The 20,921-nt window shown below is 40.8% G+C and overlaps 1 protein-coding gene across 2 annotated transcripts in view; it reads right to left on the bottom strand.

Moving 5' to 3' along the window:
- LOC140533208 (solute carrier family 23 member 1-like) overlaps positions 1 to 20,921 on the bottom strand; it is a 52,788-nt gene that overhangs the window by 5,374 nt on the left and 26,493 nt on the right. For both annotated transcript variants that reach the window (XM_072652642.1, XM_072652643.1), the window contains exons 5-9: positions 9,921 to 10,080; positions 7,531 to 7,712; positions 3,680 to 3,800; positions 2,264 to 2,420; positions 689 to 942 (exon numbers count right to left, since the gene is read on the bottom strand). In XM_072652642.1, coding sequence (XP_072508743.1) covers positions 689 to 942; positions 2,264 to 2,420; positions 3,680 to 3,800; positions 7,531 to 7,712; positions 9,921 to 10,080 — 874 coding nt within the window. The remainder of the gene's footprint in view (positions 1 to 688; positions 943 to 2,263; positions 2,421 to 3,679; positions 3,801 to 7,530; positions 7,713 to 9,920; positions 10,081 to 20,921) is intronic.

Below are 20,921 nucleotides of genomic sequence, written 5' to 3'. Positions count from 1 at the left end.
GCCTGGAGTCAGGACAACCTGAGTTCAAATCCAACCTCAGGCACTTACTAGCTGTGTGACCTCAAGTAAATCACTTGTTTGCCTCAGTTTACTCATCTGTCAAATGAATTGGAGAAGGAGATGCCAAGAAAACCCCAAAGGGTCAAGCACACCTGAAAAATCACTGAGCAACAACCACAACAAATCTTCCCCTTAATATTTGTGCAACCTTGGGCAAATCACCTAATCCCAGACACTGCTAGGTGACACAATGGATAGTGTGTTGAGCCTGAAGTCAAGTAGAGCTGAGGTCAACTCTGGCCTCAGACACTTACTAGCTATGTGACCCTGGTTGAGTCACTTAACCTCTGTCTGCCTCACTTTCCTCAACTGTAAAATAGGGATGATAATAGTATTTATCTCCCAGGATTGTTTTAGAGATCAAATAAAATAATGTTTGTAAAGTGGATAACATAATGCCTGGCACATAGTAGGCAAGTAATATATTCTTGTCCCTTTCCCTACTCTGCGGCAATCAGTGTACCTGCCTTTAAAATGAGAAGATTAGATTAGATGGCCTCTAAAGTTAAGTTGAGTGTCTAAAATCTGTAATCCTATGATTCAACAGTAAGAATCAACTGCTTTCTGTGTCAGAACTTCGGTTTAGTTGGTCAAACACTGGCTGATGTGGCAACCCCAATAACCTTACCCTGGTGATGCCCAGTGCAGCAATATTCTGACTGTAGGAGGTGGTCCCATTCCCAGTCCCCCATGCTCCTGCTAGGAGGCAGCCAATTCCCTCAATGCCAATACCCCGATTGATGGCATGTTTTGGAGGGGGTGGAGCTCCTACGAGCCGGGCACAGGCATGATAATCTCCCACTGATTCCACCATGGAGGAGATCACCCCAGCAATGATGCCAAACACTCCAGCCAAGCTGATGGTTGGAACTCCCCATTGCCCTAGGAATTAAATACAGACAAGCAATTAATTTAGGGGACATTAACCCCACATCAGACTCATCTCTCCACCTTCCCTCCACTTCCAGGCTCTGGAAAATCTGATTGTCTGGGGGAGGCATGTGTTTGTGAATCTAGGTTAAACCAATACAAAGTGAATATAAGATATGCGGACTTGGAGTAAGACATGTAGGTCTGAGGCCCAACAGACATCCGAGCTACACAATGGCATAATAATACCTGGGGCATAAGAATAAAATGAGATAATGGGCATTTCCTGGAAAAATTAAAAATCTTCCACAAACACTCTATTGGATAAGCAACCTTCAACTCAACAGGGCCTTTAGAATATGTCTTATCATAATCCTCCTAGTTATTGGAGGGGAAAGCAGCTGGCCAGTCATCAGAGCTCAGTAGTGACAGAAAGCACCAGAAGTCAGGCCCTTCTCGGGACAGCCTTGGGGTATTTAGGAACTGAGAAATAGCATCTGAGAAGTTCTTACCTGGGATTGTCCTTCCTGTCATAAACTATAAATCCCTCACCAGATCTCTTAGCAGTTAGGAACTCTCCTTCACAAACTCAACAAGGACCCAGGGCTATGGCAGAATTGACCCAATTGGCCTTATTTCTTCAGAACTGGCCAAATCAAGGAGTTAAGAGTCCTAGTTCTAAGCAGTGCTACTCCATTTTTACCTCCCAGGGGTACAGAGGGAACTGAGATATAGAGAGGATTATCTTTCCTTCTTCCCTTCCCATTTAGTCTCTTACACACCCAAGGTTTGTCTCATTCTGAGTAAGTAAGGTAAGTATAGACTCAACAGTGGGGTATGCCTGGAGCCTGGAACTGAAATCCTGTGAGTCCCAGTCTAAGGAATTGCTACCTTGGAGACAACAGTTACTCACAAAGGACTCGGTTTCCAAAGAAATCCAGTGTCAAATTCACTCTAAAGGGAATCTGGACTCTGGTTTGGTCTGGATTCTTTTAGGACACACTGAGCCTTCTCAGAGTTCTCAGGAAGAGCCCTTACTCCACTCCCCACATTTACCATACCTGCCTCTGGTATATGCCTACCCTCATATTCCACCCTGTCCCCTTATTGTCCCATCTGGCCTCATATTTCTAAGGCCAGACTGATATCTAAATGGCATTTGGGGACACAGTGACATCCAGCCAGACACTGCCCTGGGGAGTCACTGGCTCTTGGGGAAGTGGGGGAAGGCCAGGAAGGCCCATTCTATTACCCCAGGACATTGTCCTTCAATGATGTTTCTCCTCACACCTGAGGATTTCCACTAGGCAGGAACAGGAGCAACTGCCCATACCTGGATAAGGGATGCGGAACCAAGGGGCCTGGGACAGAACGTCGCCTTTGGTGTCTGTACGGGCCAAATACCCGTATGCTGAAGAGGCCGAGGGGAAGACGTTGGTGACAGTAAGCACATAGCAGATGATCCAAGAAATGGAAAGAGCCAACAGCACCTGCCCAGAGAGAAGCAGCTCCATCATGCTGTTACACACTCCCCTCATCCTAGCCCTGAGCTGCCTGCCTCCCAGAAAGGGAGAAGGTGGGGGCTAAGGAACTACACTGGAGCCTGAAGTGATTCTGCACTAGTGGTAATCTGTCATTGTGCAAAGAAGAATATAAAAGACAAAGAACAGAAATAGAATAGAGATTGGCTAGAGACAAAATCCGTAGAAGGGAGAGGCAGTGATAGAAAGGAGGAAGGACAACAGACTAGGAGGAAGAAGTCTTGGGCCCTAGCCTGGAGCTTTGCCCCCTTCTTAGCTATGTGACCTTGAACACCTCACCTAATTCTGAAGCCTTGGTTTCCTCTGGCACTCTGGTGAAACCTACAGACCCCATCCCAGAATGACGTCTTTAGGTGCATAAAATAAAACACATTGAACGACAAAGGAGCCCATTTTGACATATATCAAAATATTTTTAAAAACAAATTTTTGCTGTCCAGGCCAAAAAGCTGTGGCCTAGATAGACTGCTTCTGGAATTCCTTCCAACTTTCAAATTCCATGGCTCTGTGATTAAGAGGAGCCAGAGAAAAAAGCTGAGAGTGAACTCCCAAGAGCCTTTTCTTAAGGGGGAGAAAAGAGTTGCTAAAACGATCAGGAGCTTAAGAGGAAATTAAGCAGAACCAAGAAAATACTAAAACCTCTGCAGCTGCATAGAATAAAAAGAATAATAAAAGGACGTTGAAAGCTATGTAACTATGATGGCCAAGCTTGGGCCCTAAGGAAAGATAAAGAGCCGCATTTTTCCACTTTCCTTGAGAAGGTAAGGGATTATTGATATGAGATGTTGGTTTAGGTTTGCAGTGTTAGTTTAGATTTCAGTGGTGGTGGTGTTCAGTTGTGTGCAACACTTTACGACCCCAATGAAGGTTTTCTCAGCAAAGATACTAGAGAAGTTTGCCATTTCCTTCTCCAGCTCATTTTACAGATGAGGAAACTGAGGCAAACAGGGTTAAGTGACTTGCCCAGGGTCACCCAGCTAGTAAGTGTCTGAGGCTGCATTTGAACTTAGGTCTCCCTGACTCCATGCCCAGTGCTCTATCTACTGCACTACCTAGCTTCTCTTTAGATTAACTGGGTTCTTTTTTCTTCCTTGTTCTAGGGGAAGCTTCACTGTGTAGTAAAAGGGATGGAGTATAATTGGCAATGACAAGGACATCAGAACATAAAGTACCAACAATTTTTTTAAGAACTCAAAAATATGGCTTACTGGGAAGATCTGGAAAAGGTAGAGCTTAGAAACATGGCATTTCTTGACTTGCCCATAAACTGGTACTGGCACAGGGATGTTTTTCAGGTATTGAGAAAACAGTACGATCAAGAAAATGGTCCTGAAATAAAAAGAAATAAACTTAGGCTCCTGCTGTTTATCATGAACAGATTTCAGATCTTCCTAAGGATGTCCACTCTTGCAGCTGCTTCCTTTCCTCTTTCACTATAACCCCCTCATTCTTCCCATCTAGACTATTGGTTTAACCTCCTAAGTGATTTCTGTCCTTTCCAATTTATCCCTAATACTACTGCCTGAGTAATCTTCCTCAAGCATTGCCCTGACCGTGTCATTCCTCTACTCAAAAACCTTCAGTGGCTCCCCATTATCTACCAAATACAACAAAAAGTGCTAACCCTGGCAGCTAACTAGGCCCCCTATAGTCTGGCTCCAAGTGCCCTGTTCAGTTCAATTTCACACTGCTTTAATTCCTATGGAGAGGTGGCCTCAGAGCCAAGAAAATCTGGGGTCAAATTCTGCCTACTGGCTTTGTGACCCTAGATAAGTCACTTAACCTCTCAATTGCTCTCAAAGCTCTCAGCAATTCTTTAAGACTGTAAATTGTAGAGAAGGTGCCAACCTTCACTGGTGGAAGGAATGGCCTTTAGCAGGATTTCCATACACCAGAGAAATCATAGGTTCAGTGCCTGTTTCTGACTTCAGCTCCTCTACACCCTGCTCAAATCGACTATTCTTCATCCCCAGTTCTCTCTCATTTTTGTGCTATTTGTCAGAGCTGGAATACATTCTTATCTTGCTCATCTCCATATGCTAAAACTCCTCCTTTCATTCATGGCCCAACTCTGGGACCCTCTACGCAATGAAACCCTCTCAGCAGTAGATGTGGAGTCAGAAAACCTGGATTCTAATTCCAATTCTCCTATTTCCTACCTATGTGACTCTTCTAGGACTCAGTTTCCTTTTATGTAAAATGAGAGGGTTAGATCCTCAAGGACCCTTAAGTTCCCACCCAGCCCTAATCTGAAAATCCTGTGAAAAGTAATATTAATAAATCATCTAACATTGATCAAGCACTTGCTGGAGGAGGAAAGAAAATGAAAAAAAAATTTTCTGCACTCTAAATTCTAATTGGGGAGACAACATATACATTAGCCTGTACATAGAAGATATGTGCAGAATTGATTGAAGACAGTTGCAGAGGGGAAGGCACTGGTAGTTAAATGAATGGATAAGACCTTGAGAAAGGAAGCCAGGGATTAAAAGAGCAAAGATTAGGAGGGAGAACACTTCAGGCATAGGGAAAGCCAGTGCAAAGGCAGGGAGGTGGGAGATTTAGCCCCTTGTGTGCAACTGCAGTTAGGCCAATACAGCAGAACCACAGAGGACATTGAGAGTAGTCATGTACCAAGAAAACATGAAAGAAAAGCAAGGGAGACATTGCAAAGAATTTTAAATGCCATATTGGAAGATTATATTTGATATTAGAGTTACAATTACAGTTATAATTGATACTAGAGAAATGCTGAAGGTTATTGAGTAGGGAAGGGCTAATAAGGTCAGACTACACTTTAGGAAAATCTCTTTGGCAGCTGTGTGGAAATAAGGAGGTTTTGTTTCTTCGATTCTCTTTCTATCTAAAGCACACAGCAGATACCTAGTAAGTGCATGTAGGTGCTTTGGTGGATTGGGGAGAGACTTGAGGCAGCAAGTCCAATTAGAAGTCCAGGAATGAGGTGATGAGGATGTGTGCTAAGGTTATAGTTGTACAAAAGAGACTTTGTGATGGTAGAAATGACAAGATCTGACAATACCTGGATTTGTGGGCTAAGGAAGAGTGAGGAGCTGAGGATGATCCTGCTGTTCTGAGCCTGGGTGACTGGGAAGGATAGTGGGGCCATTGACAAAAACAGATAAATATGGAAGATGGGGCAATGGGATGTGTGTAGGGGTAAGGGTAGGAAATAATGAATTCTGTTTTAGAGATATTGAGTCTGGCATGCCTATGGTATACTCACCCTTTTTTTTGGTGAGGGAATTGAGGTTAAATGACTTGCCCAGGGTCATACAGCTAGTAAGTATCAAGTGTCTGAGGCCAGATTTGAACTCAGATCCTCTTCATTCCAGGACCAGTGCTCTATCCACCATACCACCCAGCTGGCCCTTGGAATACCCACTTTTAAATGTCTAATGGCAGTTGATAATTTGGGACTAGACCTCAGAAGAGAAACTAGGGCTAAATATATAAATCTAGGAATCATTTGCTTAGAAATAGCAATTTAACTTATGGGAACGTATGAGATCACTAAGGGAGAGATCACAGAGAGAAAAGAGGGCCCAGGACAGAGCTTTGGAGTATATCCATAGCTAGTAGGCATGGCATGGATACAGATCAATAAAGGAGATCAGCAATCAACTATCACAAAAACCCAGGGGAGAGAGTACACAGGAGGAAAAGATGTTCAACAGTGTCTAATGCTAGGGAGGTCAGGGAGGATGCAGATTGAGAAAATGCTATTAGATTTGGCAATAAAGAGATCTCTGCTAACTCTGAAGAGCAGTTTCTATTGCATGAGAAACTGAGAAGCCAAGTGGTTTAGAAGAGAATGAGAGGACAGGAAGGGGATGGACCAAGTACAGATGACTTTTTCATGAAGTTTAGCTGAGAAGGATAGAAGATATACAGGATGGGGGTGGTAGAATCAATTGAGAGGTTTGGGGTTTTTTAAAGATGAAGGAGATTTGGGCTTGTTCGTAGGCAGCAGGGAAGAAACTAGCAAACAGGGAGGGCTGGAAAATTAGAAGATAAAGATGACGGTTGGGGCAAAATGCTATAGAAGAGGCAAATAAGTGCATACAGGGCAAATGCATATATATATATATATATATATTTATATATATTTTTATATATATATATATATATATATATATATATATATATATATATATATATATATATATATATATATGTACAGAGAGAAAGAGAGAGAGAGAGAGAGACTGGCCTTCACAAATAGAAAGGCCATCTCTTCATCAGAGACTGGAGTGAAGAAGAAGATTATGGGGGATGTACATTACTAACAGTAGTTAGCTCTGTTAGTTATAACCGGGTGCTAATGAGACCAAGGTCAATGAACCTGGTGTCCATAATGGTTATTCCTTGCCATGAGCTATACCCCTACCTCTGACCAGATGTCCTATGAGTGAGGACCTCTGTGACAAGAGAGATATGAGAGAGCATGTGGTCATGGCCTCTTCAATGCCTTCTCCACTAATGGCAAAGTCACTCAGGATATGTGTTCCTGGCTACAGGTAAGCAGTGTCAACCTGGTTCCTGAAGGACAATGCAGCTATTATTCTCCTTGGCGTATTCGTCAGAATCGAGGGTATTTAAAGCACTCCCATGGGAAGAGAGATTAAACATGATCTACTTCGCCCCAGAGGGTGAAACTAAAAGCAAAGGGGAAGAAGTTGGAAAGACCAATTTAGGATTGACCTAAAGGAAAGTTTTCTAATGATTAGTACTGTACAAAAGTGGAAATGGGCTGCCTAGGGAGGGAGTGGACTTCCCTCCCTGCCCCTCTTCATTCATGATCTTCAAGCAAAGTCTAGGGAGCCTCATCAGGCATGCTGCAGAAAAGGGATTCTTTTTCAGGTATAAGTTGAACTAGATTGACCTCTACATTCCTTTCCAACTTTGAAATTCCATCCGTTTTTAGTGTAAGGCAGAGCATTAATGACCTACAGTGACTATTGACCACAAGGTGATTTTTTCAGTAGATGGGATTCCAGGTTCATCCCCAAAGGAGCTGGTTTCTTCATGGAACACTTACATGGCAGAAATGCCCCAGTGGATCCCAGCATCACTCCCTGCAGAGTCAAAGAGTGGCAAGGCCACAAGAGAGATGGTTGGGGCAATGGTCAGGGGGCCAATGAAGCGCATCAGGAAGCCAATGAGGCCAGAGAATCCCACAGTGATCTGGACACAGGAAGCCACCATGATGGCACCTTGTAACTGAAAGAGAAGAGCTATACTTTTATATTTCTTGAACCAATGTCAAGACAATGTTTTAGAACCCCAATCCCCACTACAAACTCCACTTCTTAACTCAATAAATCAACAACATCCAGATCTTGGATGTCTTGGGATTTAGGTGGTACAATGCTGAAATTTAAAGAACCAGTGGAAGGACACCACCAGGAAGAGACAATGTAGCTTAATTTAAATGAATATGAGCAACTCTGCTGAGTCCAGATACGTAAAAGGTGGACATGTGAAGACAGAATTTCTTGATCTGGTGGAGAGTAGGTGCATGGCCATGTTTCATTGGTGGTGTAGTTTGTCTACTTGATTATAATAATGAAGAAGTCTAGTTACATGACCTCTGAGCAGTCAGGATTCTAACTTCTTAGAGAGACACCATGATACCTAAGCAATGGCAAAATTCAATGTGGTTCAATGGAGGGGAGGTCTAGTATAGTCACTAGAACAACTGGATTTGGAGGCTGCAGCTTCTGGGTTCAAATCTTACCTCTGACATTTTCTTAATACTTCATTTACTTAAGAGCTGTACACCTGGCTTTTCTCATTTGCAAAATACAGTTGTTGTAATGATATCTCTACCACCTACCTCATAGGACTGTTTTATAAGTTTTGTGTATAGCACTTTGCAAACTTTAAAATGTGATATGTGTCAGCTATTAGGACTATCATTCAATCCAATTCAACCAAAAAATTACTAAGTACCTACTATGTGCAAGACACTGTGCTAAGTTTTTACCTTTCCCTGGCCCAGTTAAAGAGTCAAAGGGAAGGAACTCACACCATCATCAACTTCAGAAACTTCTACTACTTGAAGGTACACAATGTGCCTTGTTTCTGTAGCAGACATATACATAGGGGCTGAATCAGCAATTTCATTGGTATGGGGAACTCTTCAATGAAGAAATGCCCTCTTTCAGTGCAGGAAGGTACCATTTCTGCAGTTTATAGTCTTAGAATATTGTCTAGAGCTCTTGGAGGTTAAATTACTTACCTAGGAGGTCACACAGTAAATATGTCATGGGGAAGACTTGAACACAGATCCTCCTGATTTCTAGTCCAACTCTCTATCTACTCTTCCACAGTGCCTCTCATTAGACATATACCCATCTCAGTTACAGATATACAAAAGCCATCAGCCTAAATACAGCTGCTCTCCAAAAGTCCCTGGCAGTATTTGGGTCCTCATAAGGTGAATGGTTAGCATTTTTTGGAATAGTCAGCAAAAAGAGATTTGCAAAATTTTACTTAAGAGCCTGGAATTTAAAGTACTCCACCAAACATAGTCTCTATCCTATATGACCTAATGAGTTACAGGAACCAAGGCATCCAGACTACAGATAAGGGAAGGCAGTCAGGAAGGAACCAGAGAAGCAAGTTTCTCCTTTCCATGCCATCAGGGTAGGAGTCTACCACTGTTACAAGTAACTCTGTTACAAGTTAGGATCAGTCCATGTTCCTACAAACCTAAATCCTAGGCGCAAACCAAGTCCAATTCTCAATCCCAACCTGCTCTTGTGTTAGAGAATATAGCAGAACACAAACTACTGAGGATAAAACTGTAAAAGAAAATTTCTCCATATTCACATCTCAGTCTAGCCACCAATACCAGATCAGATTCAGTCATGGGCTCTGGTCCAGCCTTAGATCAGCCATCTGACTTTCAGATATGCTGGAGGAAGCCCATTAAACTGACTAATTGTTCATCAGAGAAAGTCTTCAGAAGATTAGAAGTTTGTTGGAAGGAGGAAAGAGCAAATGGGTTTTCTCTTGCCCATCCCCCCACCTTTTATTTTTGCTCATAGTTAATGGCTTACAAATAGATACACCTATCTATGCATTGCCAAATTTTTACATACAGGCCACAGTGTCACATATGCCCACTTTAACTCTAGGTGTGCCCATACAGCTTCAAGCTGATATTTCTCTACAAAATCCCAATTTTCACACCTGTTTCTACTTATCTCTCTGGATTGGCTAGAAGAATACCTGAGAGCAAGTATGCCAATATTTTCAACTACTTAGATGAAAAGTATAAAAGTTTTCAAAGTATTTTGTATGACATTTGACTTTGATGGTGTCTCTGGCAGTCCCTTCCTCATTCTCATTTTTAGCACTTCCATCACCAACAGCACCAATAATCCCCAGGACCAACTCTCAGTATTTTCTCTCCAGAATTACCTCTCGGATCCTCTTCTGCCATTCCTCAATGAATTCTGGAGAGCTGACATTCACCTGTGTGGCATTGAGAGTCCACTCAGGGCATTTCCAGGCAGGCAGAGAGAGCATGGCCAAGGATGGGGCCACAAAGGCCGAGGTCCCACCCTGGAGAATAGGCAACCTGGAACAGAAGGATAATAATGGGGTTATTTAACTACATTTTCTAATTTAGCTAGGAAGGAACATCATCTGTGGCTGGCATGAAGATTAGTTTGAGGATTGGTTTTAGTATTATCGTTCAACCCAATTCAACTAAAAAATTGTTACTTACCTACTATGTGAAAGACACCTTGCTAAGTTTTTACATTTCCCTGTAATTCTCTTTATCAAAACACTCTGGCCTGGTCCCTACTGAGCGGGATAGGTTTAGTGAAGACTTCTCAGATTGTAATTCTTCTCCCAGGGGTGAGGCAAGACTGAGAGGCTCAAGGTTACTATATTTTTAGAACAGAATAATTCCATATAAGGATATAAAACTGTGTAGTACATTAGGGTCTTAATGATTGGATAAAGTTTACCTAATTCTTCAATGTCTTCATTTCAAAAGGCATTAGTTAGATTTCATGTCTAGAACGTAAGATCATATTCTCAGCTCATGAAAATAATGGTCAGTGGGGGCGGAGGGGGGGAACTTGCGTTAGGGTCTATGTATATCACTGCCTTTTCTTTGGCTTTGGCTTTCCTACTCCAGGTGAACTGCTGTAGGATTGTCCCAATTCTCGAGAATCTAGTAAATAAATTAACTTTCTGTCATCACTTTGAGAGGCCTCTGAGTAATTGATTTATGTAGGGACCTGAGCCATCCCACACAGTTTGGGGGCATTCGTCCGGGATCTGTGACTTTTGAGAAAGATGGCTGGCAACTCAGTTCAAAGACTGGGCGCCCATGGAGAGATTCACCCATGGTCTTTGAAATGGGGTCGCCGGGCCTCCCTCTCTGCAAAGTAACAACCTGAAGCAGAGGAACTCAGTGAGGACAGAAAGAACAGAGATAAGGACTCCAAAGACTCCCAAGCTGTGAAGTGCGTGAAAATGTCAACTGGCTGGTGTTGAAGGTTGCAGTCAGGCAACTTGTACTGTATGAACCAGCGGTAAGTGCGGGAAGGGGGGGGGAGGGAGGCCTGGGGGTCAATTCCTTGAGTCTTAGAATAGACTCGGGGAGAAGGTGATGACTCTCAACCAAATTGGTGGACTGCTGGACCCCAGGGTGAAGGGCCCCCAAAAACATTTGCTGGGTGACTGATGGTGGGTGGGTGACCCCCACTGAGAGCTAGCAAGGGAGCTAGCAAAATTTGTTGAGTCATAGACTTGGAGGTGTTGGTGACAACCCTTGTCCAAAAGAATGGGGAAGGGGCAGTCCAAACCCCAACAAGCTTAGGAATGGAGTCAGGAAATACCGGTAAATAGTCCCTTGGGAAATCAATTACAAAATTGGCACAAATTACCAAATTATAGAGGAAAGGACAGGAATAAGATGATTAAGTTTTGTTGTTTCCTATGGGGTGAAAAGATATCGGAGGAGGAGGCACATTCTGGCCCAAATATGGTTCCTCTGAGGATTGGGTTTGCCAAAAATTTAAACCTATATGTACTATTCTATTCTGTTAAATGTTTTGTCTGTATATGTTGTGTTGGTATTTCTGTGTGAATGAGAGTCTGTGTGTCTCTGTTTTTATCTGATAAGGTTGTAAATTTAGCCAGCCAGCCAGCAGGAGCAGAAAGGCTGAGCTGAACTGTCCTTGAAATTCTTGTTACTCCTCTCTTCAACCCCTCCAGACTAGTTTCAGAGGGGCGGAGGGACAAGGAAGGAGAGAAAGGGAGAGAAAAATTATTTTACTGTTCAGTTTATATGGTTGGTAACAGCAAGTAAAAGAATGCAAGAGAAATGTCAGGTTAGGAGTAGAAAGAAATAAGTTATGTGCAGTTTCAAAGTGGCTTGAGGGAAAGGCATGAGAATTTAAGCAGGTAGAGATGATGAGAGCAGCAGGGGTACTGTGTAATCAGAAGGCTTGGAAGAAGTACAAAAGGGAGGGAGGGAATTTATCTTTTTCCCTCAGACCAAAGAGGCATGCTAGCAACCATTTAACCATTTCCTGCCTCACTCAAAAGAAAAAATTTTAGTGTATTGGGAAATAACAGAAAGTTAATTGAATTCATTCTGGTCATTTTTGGAATTGTGAATAGGTGAAATGTGTCATTCTTAATTTAATGTTTAAGATAGGTTAGAATTTATTAAAGTTTGGTGGAAGTAAGCAGAAGATTAGAAAGTAAAAAATTCTCAAGTAAGGAACTTAGAGCTGAGAGTTTTGAATTTAGGTTTAATTAGATCAATGTATTTGATGCCAGACAATGTATTTAAAGTAAAAGATAATAAGTTTAGGTTTTACTTTTTCTTTGCAGAGTGGGAGGGCCAGAAGGGGGTGATCTTGGGAATCCTGGCACAAGTAAGAGGAGGGCAGAGACACCCAGTGGCATTTCTGCCAAAAATGTTAGATCCAGTAACAAAAGGATAGGTATTTGTCAGATGCAACATTAATCTAATGTAATTGTTACACAATTTTAATTTTTTAATTTATTACATATAGATTGGGGTTTTAAAAGGATGTGATAGAAATTGGATAATTTAAAACTTACATTTGGTTATAAAAAGAGCTAAATAGGTTAATGGCTTATTTTAAGTTTTAAGTAAACTTTAGTTTAAATTTTTAGGTAATCCATCTAAATATTATATTAGAAATTGCATTGTTAAGTTAATTAATGAATTGGTTAAAAAGAGCTGTTGTGAATTTTTTTGTAAAAGTTTCCTTGTTGTAGGATTCTTCTTGAGAAAATGAGAACGCTTTAAAAAAATGTACATGTATATATATGGGTGTGATTTTCAAGCCTGTTCCATCTGAGGATGTATTATTTAAAAGTTTAGTTCTGCTGTTGAAAAGGAAATTTTAGCTAAAATTGTTTTTGCCATGAATCAAGCATTTACTCTAAAGTTATGTTTGTAAAAAAAAGTTTATGGGCAAATGTGAAAAGGCTTCGGGTTTAGGTCTTTTCTTGCGATTTCTGTCGATTAGTTTCAAGGGAGTTGTGATAAATTGTAAACTGTTCGTAAGAGAGGAAATATTTGTTGTATTAAGAAATACTTTGTAAAATCTTTTGTATGGGTTTTTGGAAGGCCTACCTATCCAATTTGTATTTGTAAGTTACAAAAGTGGGAAGAATTTAGTTTCTCTAATAGGATATGAAAATGCAATTGATGTCATCTGAAATTTATTGTTCAGGTTCCTAGCTAAAACAATTTGTTATCACTTATGAAAATTATGTTTGCCATTTGTAATTCTAATGCTAAAACCTAAAGCTGGTACACTGTGTGTATATGTGGGAAAAGAAGCAGTCCTCAGGCTAGTAACAAGTCCAGCCCCAGCAGCTGAGGAGATTGTATATAGAACTTGCTTGGTGAGAATTTGAAAATGTATAAGAAATGATCTTCAGTGATTGGCTCTTTAGGGCAAATTTAAGATCTAAGATGTAAATAAAATCCCTGGGAACATTCTTTCTAAATCTAATGGGAATAAATAGATGTTGTATCATTGTTCCATAGAACAAGATTGGGATTTAAAGTTAACTGTAATTGTATTTTATTTACAGAAGAATTCAGGGAAAGGAATCCCTTACAAAAAAGGGGGGGGGGGTGGCCCCAGGTGGTCTGGGAGCTCCAGGAATGGTCTTGATGGGAGTGGCCAGTAAACTGGAGATTTGGACTGATAGAATTAAGAGTGGGAAGTAGAATAGACTTGGGCATAGTGATAGAGTGGACCTTAGGAGAGCCAGTTCATGTGGAAAAAAAAGCAAAAAAACCCAAGGAGTTTTCAAGGTGAGGTTTTCCAGGGCCTTTAGGCAAATGAGACTAAAACTCTTTTGGGGTAATAGACAAAGGTCCCAACTTGGAATGAGATCTTTACAGGTTACAAAATGATGTAAAAGCAATTAGTATTAAAACAATTGACTGAATTAATTACTGAGACTAAATCAGAGACATCTTCAGTTTGGGAAAAAGAATTTCAGTCTAATTTTCTTAGAGGTAGGTAGTCTCTGGTAACATTTGGTATTGAAAGTTAAATGATTGTTTTGATTTGAATTCATTACATGAACATAAAAATTCAAGTTGGTGTTTGAACTTATCATATGTGTAGCTCATTCTTTTAGATTGAGCAGGGTTAGAAAGGGATAAAGTAGTTTGGGAAATAGATATAAATCTACTAGAGCAATGACTTATGATTGTTATTCAATCAGGAACTAGAACACGTATAGAAAGGCATGTAGGCTACTTAAGACCTGCTTCAAAAGATGTTCCTTGGCCAATGTGAAATCAGTCATGTCTGAAACTGATTATTGGAGCTTGCTATTTTAAGATTTTTGTGGGACTATTAACTGATTGTTCTTTTGAGTCTAACTCCAGGTGTGGTTAGCAAGAGAGGTGGTCTGAGCCACTGATCCATGATGCCAGTAAGCCTATGAGATGCTGGTATGAACTGCAAAAAGCTGATCTCATGGGAAGGTCGGGAGAGCGGCTGTTCAAGCTGAGCTGAGGTAGGATTCTTCTGACTCAATTTCCCCACTGACACCTGGTAGATTTTAAGCCTGGCTGAATGCCAGTTGACAATCTACTCCTGGCTGGAACTGACATGAAGTAAGGGAGATGTTGTTTCCCTGCAGTGTCCCTACTCTTAACGGCAAATTCCTAAAATCAGAAGTTTTGTAAGTAATAATACCAGATCTGTTGAATAATAGATTGTTGGTAGGGGAACATCTGAGGTTAAGTCTAAAATTAAGCTAATAGGTTTAAGACTTTAGACCAACAACAATAAGTTAGGGTCCTTTAATTCTTAGCAATATTGTGAAGACAATCAGGTCAAGGGCTTGTGAGGCTAGCATGCATAGTTATTATTTTATCTTAGTTGGTTAATGTTAAATGAAAAATGGTTTGTGGACTATATTGTAAATGCTTTAAAAGAAGCATCACATGATCAGAAGTTGGAATTGTTTTATGATGTGATATGCACTGTGTTTAAAATGATTATTAATTGTATTTATGTAAGTACTGGAGCCTGGTATTGACTCCTTAGTGAAATCTCATCTTCCTAATGAGGGAATGAATAATGAATTACTGTGAAATGTAGAAGCTGCATTTTAATGTGAATTTTCTTTTCTTTTCTTTTTTTTTAAAAAAAATGACAATTTGTCAAAGTTTCAATTTTGATTTTTGTAAGAGTGATAAGAATGGTAATCTAAGATGGTATTAAGTTCAGTTTTGTAGGAGAGTGGACATCTGGATTTCTACAAGAAGATAAAGAGAAGAAGATGCTGAGATGCTGTGCTGAAGACTGTTTGAAGGAGCATCCAGATCAGAAAACTGCATAAGATGATACTTCTCTCCAGACTGCTGTACGATATGGAACCTCTAAATGGACAATTCATTAATTTACCTTTCCCTTTGAATCTCTGTATGAAGGGAAGGATTCATAAAGGAAAGAATGTGAAGGGGTCATGACTACGACTATTTGTGGAGTTGCATATATATGAATAGTACTAAGAATAACACAGAATATAAAGAATGGGTATGGAAGTGGGAGAATGGGACACATAGGATGATGTTTGATACTTTCTGGAGTGTAATCAATAGAACTGGGGAGAATTATCAACATTGTATATGGAAGAGGAAGCAACAACTATGGAGGTGTAAGTCAGAGATCATGAAAGGAGGACCATTAGGCCGGGAAGATGTGAAGTACTTTGCGGCTGTGGATTATAGGGTAAGACTGTTTCTAGAGGAAAATCCTGCTTTGAGAGGACATTATTGGATATGTGGACAGACAGCTTATACTCACCTTCCGTTAAACTGGAGGGGTGTTTGTTATATTGGATTGGTGAGACCTAAATTCTTTTTCTTGCCTGAATCAGGGAAACGACATCTGGGGGTTCCTCTATATGATGATCTAGCCAAAAGGAAGAGGAACGTTGACGCCTTCCTCACTCAAACTGGAAATGCAAATGGGTGGGGTGACACTTGGCCTCCTGAGAGGATAATCAGAGGCCTGCAATTTGGGCTCAAGATGAGAGTGGGGTTATAGAACCCCTATATATCTATTAAATAGACTAATCAGACCCCAAGCAGTAGTTGAAATTATTACCAATCAAACAGCAGAAGATTTGGACTTATTGGCTAATCAAGCCACACAAACGAGTGAAGCAGTACTGCAACATAGGTTGATCTTAGATTATTTACTTGCAGAAGAAGGGGGAGTTTGTGGAAAGCTCAATTTATCCACATGTTGCTTGAAAACTTGATGATAATGGAAGAATAGTGAAAGAGATTACGAAAAATATCAGGAAGGTTGCTCATGTTCCTGTACCAACTTGGAACTCCCTTTTCAATATGTCTTGGTGGTCCTGTTTTGAAGGGAGCTGGTGGAAGAGATTACTGTGGTTTGGCATCATAGCAATTAGTGGTATCATATTACTTCCTATTTTTTGCCTTGTTTGATTTCACTTATTACTAAAATAGTTAGAAATTCTCTACTAAAACTTGCTAGAGTAGAAGAGAGGACCAAAGGAGCCATTTGGTTGATGATACTAAAGAAGGAAGGATGGGCACCTGTGAAGACAAAAGACGGGAATGATCCTGATTGGGATGAGGAGATTAATAGGCAGTGTGAGATCATGTTACAGAACTGTGGTTGAAATATCCGTGAGAAGTCTTCAGGTTAATAATTAAGAGGAGGGATTGAGTGGGATAGGTTTAGTGAAGACTTCTCAGATTGTAATTCTTCTCCCAGGGGTGAGACTGAGAGGCTCAAGATTACTATATTTTTAGAACAGAATAATTCCATATAAGGATATAAAACTGTGTAGTACATTAGGGTCTCAATGATTGGATAAAGTTTACCTAATTCTTCAGTGTCTTCATTTCAAAAGGGATTGGTTAGATTTCATGTCTAGAATGTAAGATCATATTCTCAGCTAATGAGAATAATGGTCAGTGGCTGGGGTAGGGGGACTTGCGTTAGGGTCTATATAAATCACTGCCTTTTCTTTGCCTTCGGCTTTCCTACTCCTACAGGATTGCCCCGCTTCTCGAGAATTGAATAAATCAACTTTCTGTCATCACTTTGAGAGGCCTCTGAGTAACTGATTTATGTAGGGACCTGAGCCATCCCACACACTTTGATCCCAATGCTCAAGCCCAGTTAGTGGGGGAAAAAACAAAACACTGTACTCGCAGATTTGAGTTCAGGTAGCAGAATCACAGACTTGGAAGGAACTCAGAAAGTATCTAGTCCAACTTGTGAAAGAACAGAAATCCCCTTAACAACATTCCAACAAACATTCATATAATCTCCTTTGAGGATTTCCAGTGCTTGAAAAATCTACTCTCCAACTCTGTCCTTTTGTGTTTTGGACAACTGCATTTATTAGAAAGTTTTTCCTTCTACTTACTCAAAATCTGTGTCCCTGAACTTCTACCCATTGCTTCTGGAGTTCTGAGTTTGCCATTTATTAGCAGAATGACCTTGGACAAGGCATTTAATTCTTTTTCATTTTTAATTCATTTCTGGGCCTTGATTTCCTTACTTTTAAGTAGGGATAATTATACATACATTAGCTACCTTCAAAGCTGTTGTTGTCTAGATCAAATGAGATAATGGATAAGAATGACACTGTAATTATAAGGAGATAACAACCTGAACCTAGAAAGTAATTGGAACACTAATAACAAAAGAGAAGAAAGGTTACCAACTCTACCCTGTCCGACAGAGTTGCTAAATGCCTCCTTAAGACTTGTTAAAGCTTCTGTCAGGGTCCTGATGGAGTTGAAAGGCATTTTCTCATCCTGATGTAAATATCAAAGTAGCATGGGGCAATTCCTAAAGAAAGGTATGGATGGGGAGGGGGTCGTTGGGGGAAAAAAGATCTTGAGAAATTGCTTTTTCTGTGCTTGTCACAGCTGGCTATGGGTCTGACTAACAAAAGAGCTGAAAAGAAGTTTGAAAATGATAATACTCTCTGAGGAAGAAGAAGCTTCAGCAGCTAAACATAGCTCTAGCACATGACAATAACAGCTCAGTAGAGAAAAGGAAGTGGAAACACATGAGAATAGCAGCTATAGAGTGGAATAAATCAATAATGAGCTATGAATCTGAGAGGCATTTTAGCTGAGATACAACACTAGTAATATGAGTTCAGAGAAGGAGAGGAAGAAAAAGAAGGGAACACCCAATTATTTAGTACCACATGCTGAGTTCAGTAGGGTGCTACAGTTGCATTAATGATCTATTTGCATTTGTATTCCAAGGAGTATCATCACTTTAGAGTTGGCAGGTGGTGCAGTGGATAGAGAACTGGGCATGCAGTCAAGAATACCTAAATTCAAATTCAAACAGATAAAATGAGGAAAATGATAGCACCTACTTGCCAGGCTTGTTATGAGGATGAAATGAAATAATATTTATATTATATATGTTATATTATATATGGTTGGTTGGTTGTTGTCTTTCATTCTAGAAGAGGACCAAAATGACATCACCATGATAAAGTGAAGTTTCAGCGTGTCCAACTGTGGCTGATCAGACCAATAGCTTGGAATGCTCTATCACAGATTGGGGACAGATAGTCTGTATGAATATTTGGGGTAGTTACTCCAAATTTGTGCATCCTATGTCTCCTTTGTGCCATCTCAATTCTGTTTTGCTCATTCAGCACAGTAACTTTTCTGATGTGGGCATGACATGCTGAGCGGTCCTGTGCCAGTGTCTCCCATGTTGCACAATCAGATCCAAAGTTCTTGAGAGAGACCTTGAGAGTGTCCTTGTATCGCTTCTTCTGACCTCCATGTGATCACCTGGCCCATGTGAGTTCTCCATAAAATAGTCTTTTTGGCAAGCATACATTTGGCATTTGAACAACGTGGCCAATCCATCGAAGTTGCACTGTCTGAAGCATAGTTTGAATGCTTGGCAGTTGAGCTCAAGCAAGGACATCAGTGTCTGGTACCCTATCCTGACAGAAGATCCTCAGAATCTTCCTAATACCAGTTCAAATGGAAGTTTCCTGGCATGGTGCTAGTAGACTGTCCATGTTTCACAGGCATACAACAATAAGGTCAGCACAACTGCTCTGTAGACCTTCAGTTTGGTAGTTAGTCTAATACCTCTTTTCTCCCAAACTTTTCTTCAGAGCCTCCCAAAAACTCATCTAGCTCTGGCAATGAGTGAGTCAACCTCATTGTCAATGTGTACATCCCTGGAAAGTCCACTACCAAAGTAAGTGAACTTATTCACAGAACTCAAAACTTCTCCATTTGTTGTAACCAGTGGTTCCATGTATGGATGGTGCAGTGGTGGCTGATGAAGCACCTGTGTTTCCTTGGTGTTAATTATTAGGCCAAAATTAGCACAGGCAGCAGAGAATTGATCCATATTTTATTGAATCTCAGCTTCAGAGGCTGCATTGAACATACAATCATCTGCAAATAGAAAACCATGCACCAGCACTCCCTTCACTTTGGTCTTGGCTTGTAGCCTTTTCACATTGAAGAACTTACCATCAGTATGGTAGTTAACCTAGATGCTGTGTTCATCCTCATTGAAAGTATTTGACAACATGGCTGAAAACATCATGCTAAAAAGCATGGGAGCAAGCACACAGCATTGTTTTACTCCGTTGGTGACTGGGAAGGCACAGGAGCATTGTCCACTAACCAGAACCCAGGCAAACATGCCATCGTGAAATTGATGTACAATACTAATGAACTTCTCTGGGCAACCAAATTTTGACATAATTTTCCATAAGCCCTAACAACTAACAGTGTCAAAAGCCTTGATCAGATCTACAAATAGTGTGTTTCAACCTCTGTTCTGGTCTTGGAATTTCTCCTGGAGTTGTTGGGCAGCAAACACCATAGTGACTGTTCCTTGGCCCTTCCTGAAGCCACACTGGCTCTCAGGTATATGACCATCTTCCAGGTGAAGGATCAGCTCATTAAGGAGAACTCTAGCAAGAATCCTGCCAGCAATGACTAAGAGAGAGACTCCCCCTATGATTATCACAGGACAATCAATTCCCTTTACCTTTACAGAAATGGACAATGGAGGCATCCTTGAACTCCTGGGGGATAACCTCCTCTTGCCATATAACCTGGAAAATTTCAGTCAGTTTTTGTGTGAGTAATGATCCTCTTACCTTGTAAATCTCAGCTGGAATAGAATCAGCACCAGGTGGTTTGCTACACAAAAGGAGCCTAATGGCCCTCAAAACCTTTTCTTAGTTGGAAGTTCAGCTAAGGAGGGACTGACTTCAACCTGAGGTAAATGGTCAATGGCCTCAGCATTGATTGATGATGGTCTGTGGGGAACACTATGGAAGTGTTCAGCCCATCTCTCTAGAATCAAGTCCTTATCACTAATCAATGTGGCTCCATCAGCACTGAGTGGTTGTGATGCACCATAGGTTTTTGGTCCATAAATAGCTTTCAGGAAATCATAAAAGCACTTTGCATTGTTACTATCACCATAAAACTGAATTTCATCTGCCTTCTTACTGAGCCAGGAATCCTGCATCTCTCTAAGCTTTGCTTGTACTTTGCTTTTAAAGGAATTAAATGCTGCCTTCTTAGAGGTGAATGAACTATCCTGTTGGTTTATCCTGTGGAGTTCTCGTTTTTCATTTAGCAGCTTCTGAATTTCCCCATCATTTTCATCAAACCAGTCTTGGTGGTTGTGAGTGTTCTGAACCAGATGAGCAAATGCAGTGCTGTACAACACATCTCTGAAAGCTGCCCACTGCTTTTCTATTCCACTGTTGCCAACTGTGTGCTGGCTCAACCTTCCCTCCAAGTCAGCAACACACTGTTCATGCTCAGAGAAGAGTTCTAATTTGTTGACATTAATTCTTCTGGTAGTCATTTTGCTT

Source organism: Notamacropus eugenii, chromosome 3 (assembly GCF_028372415.1).
Source record: "Notamacropus eugenii isolate mMacEug1 chromosome 3, mMacEug1.pri_v2, whole genome shotgun sequence".
In the NCBI taxonomy this organism is placed as follows: domain Eukaryota; kingdom Metazoa; phylum Chordata; class Mammalia; order Diprotodontia; family Macropodidae; genus Notamacropus; species Notamacropus eugenii.
The sequence above is the reverse complement of the archived record's forward strand: the minus strand, read 5'-3'. Positions and strand labels throughout refer to the sequence as shown.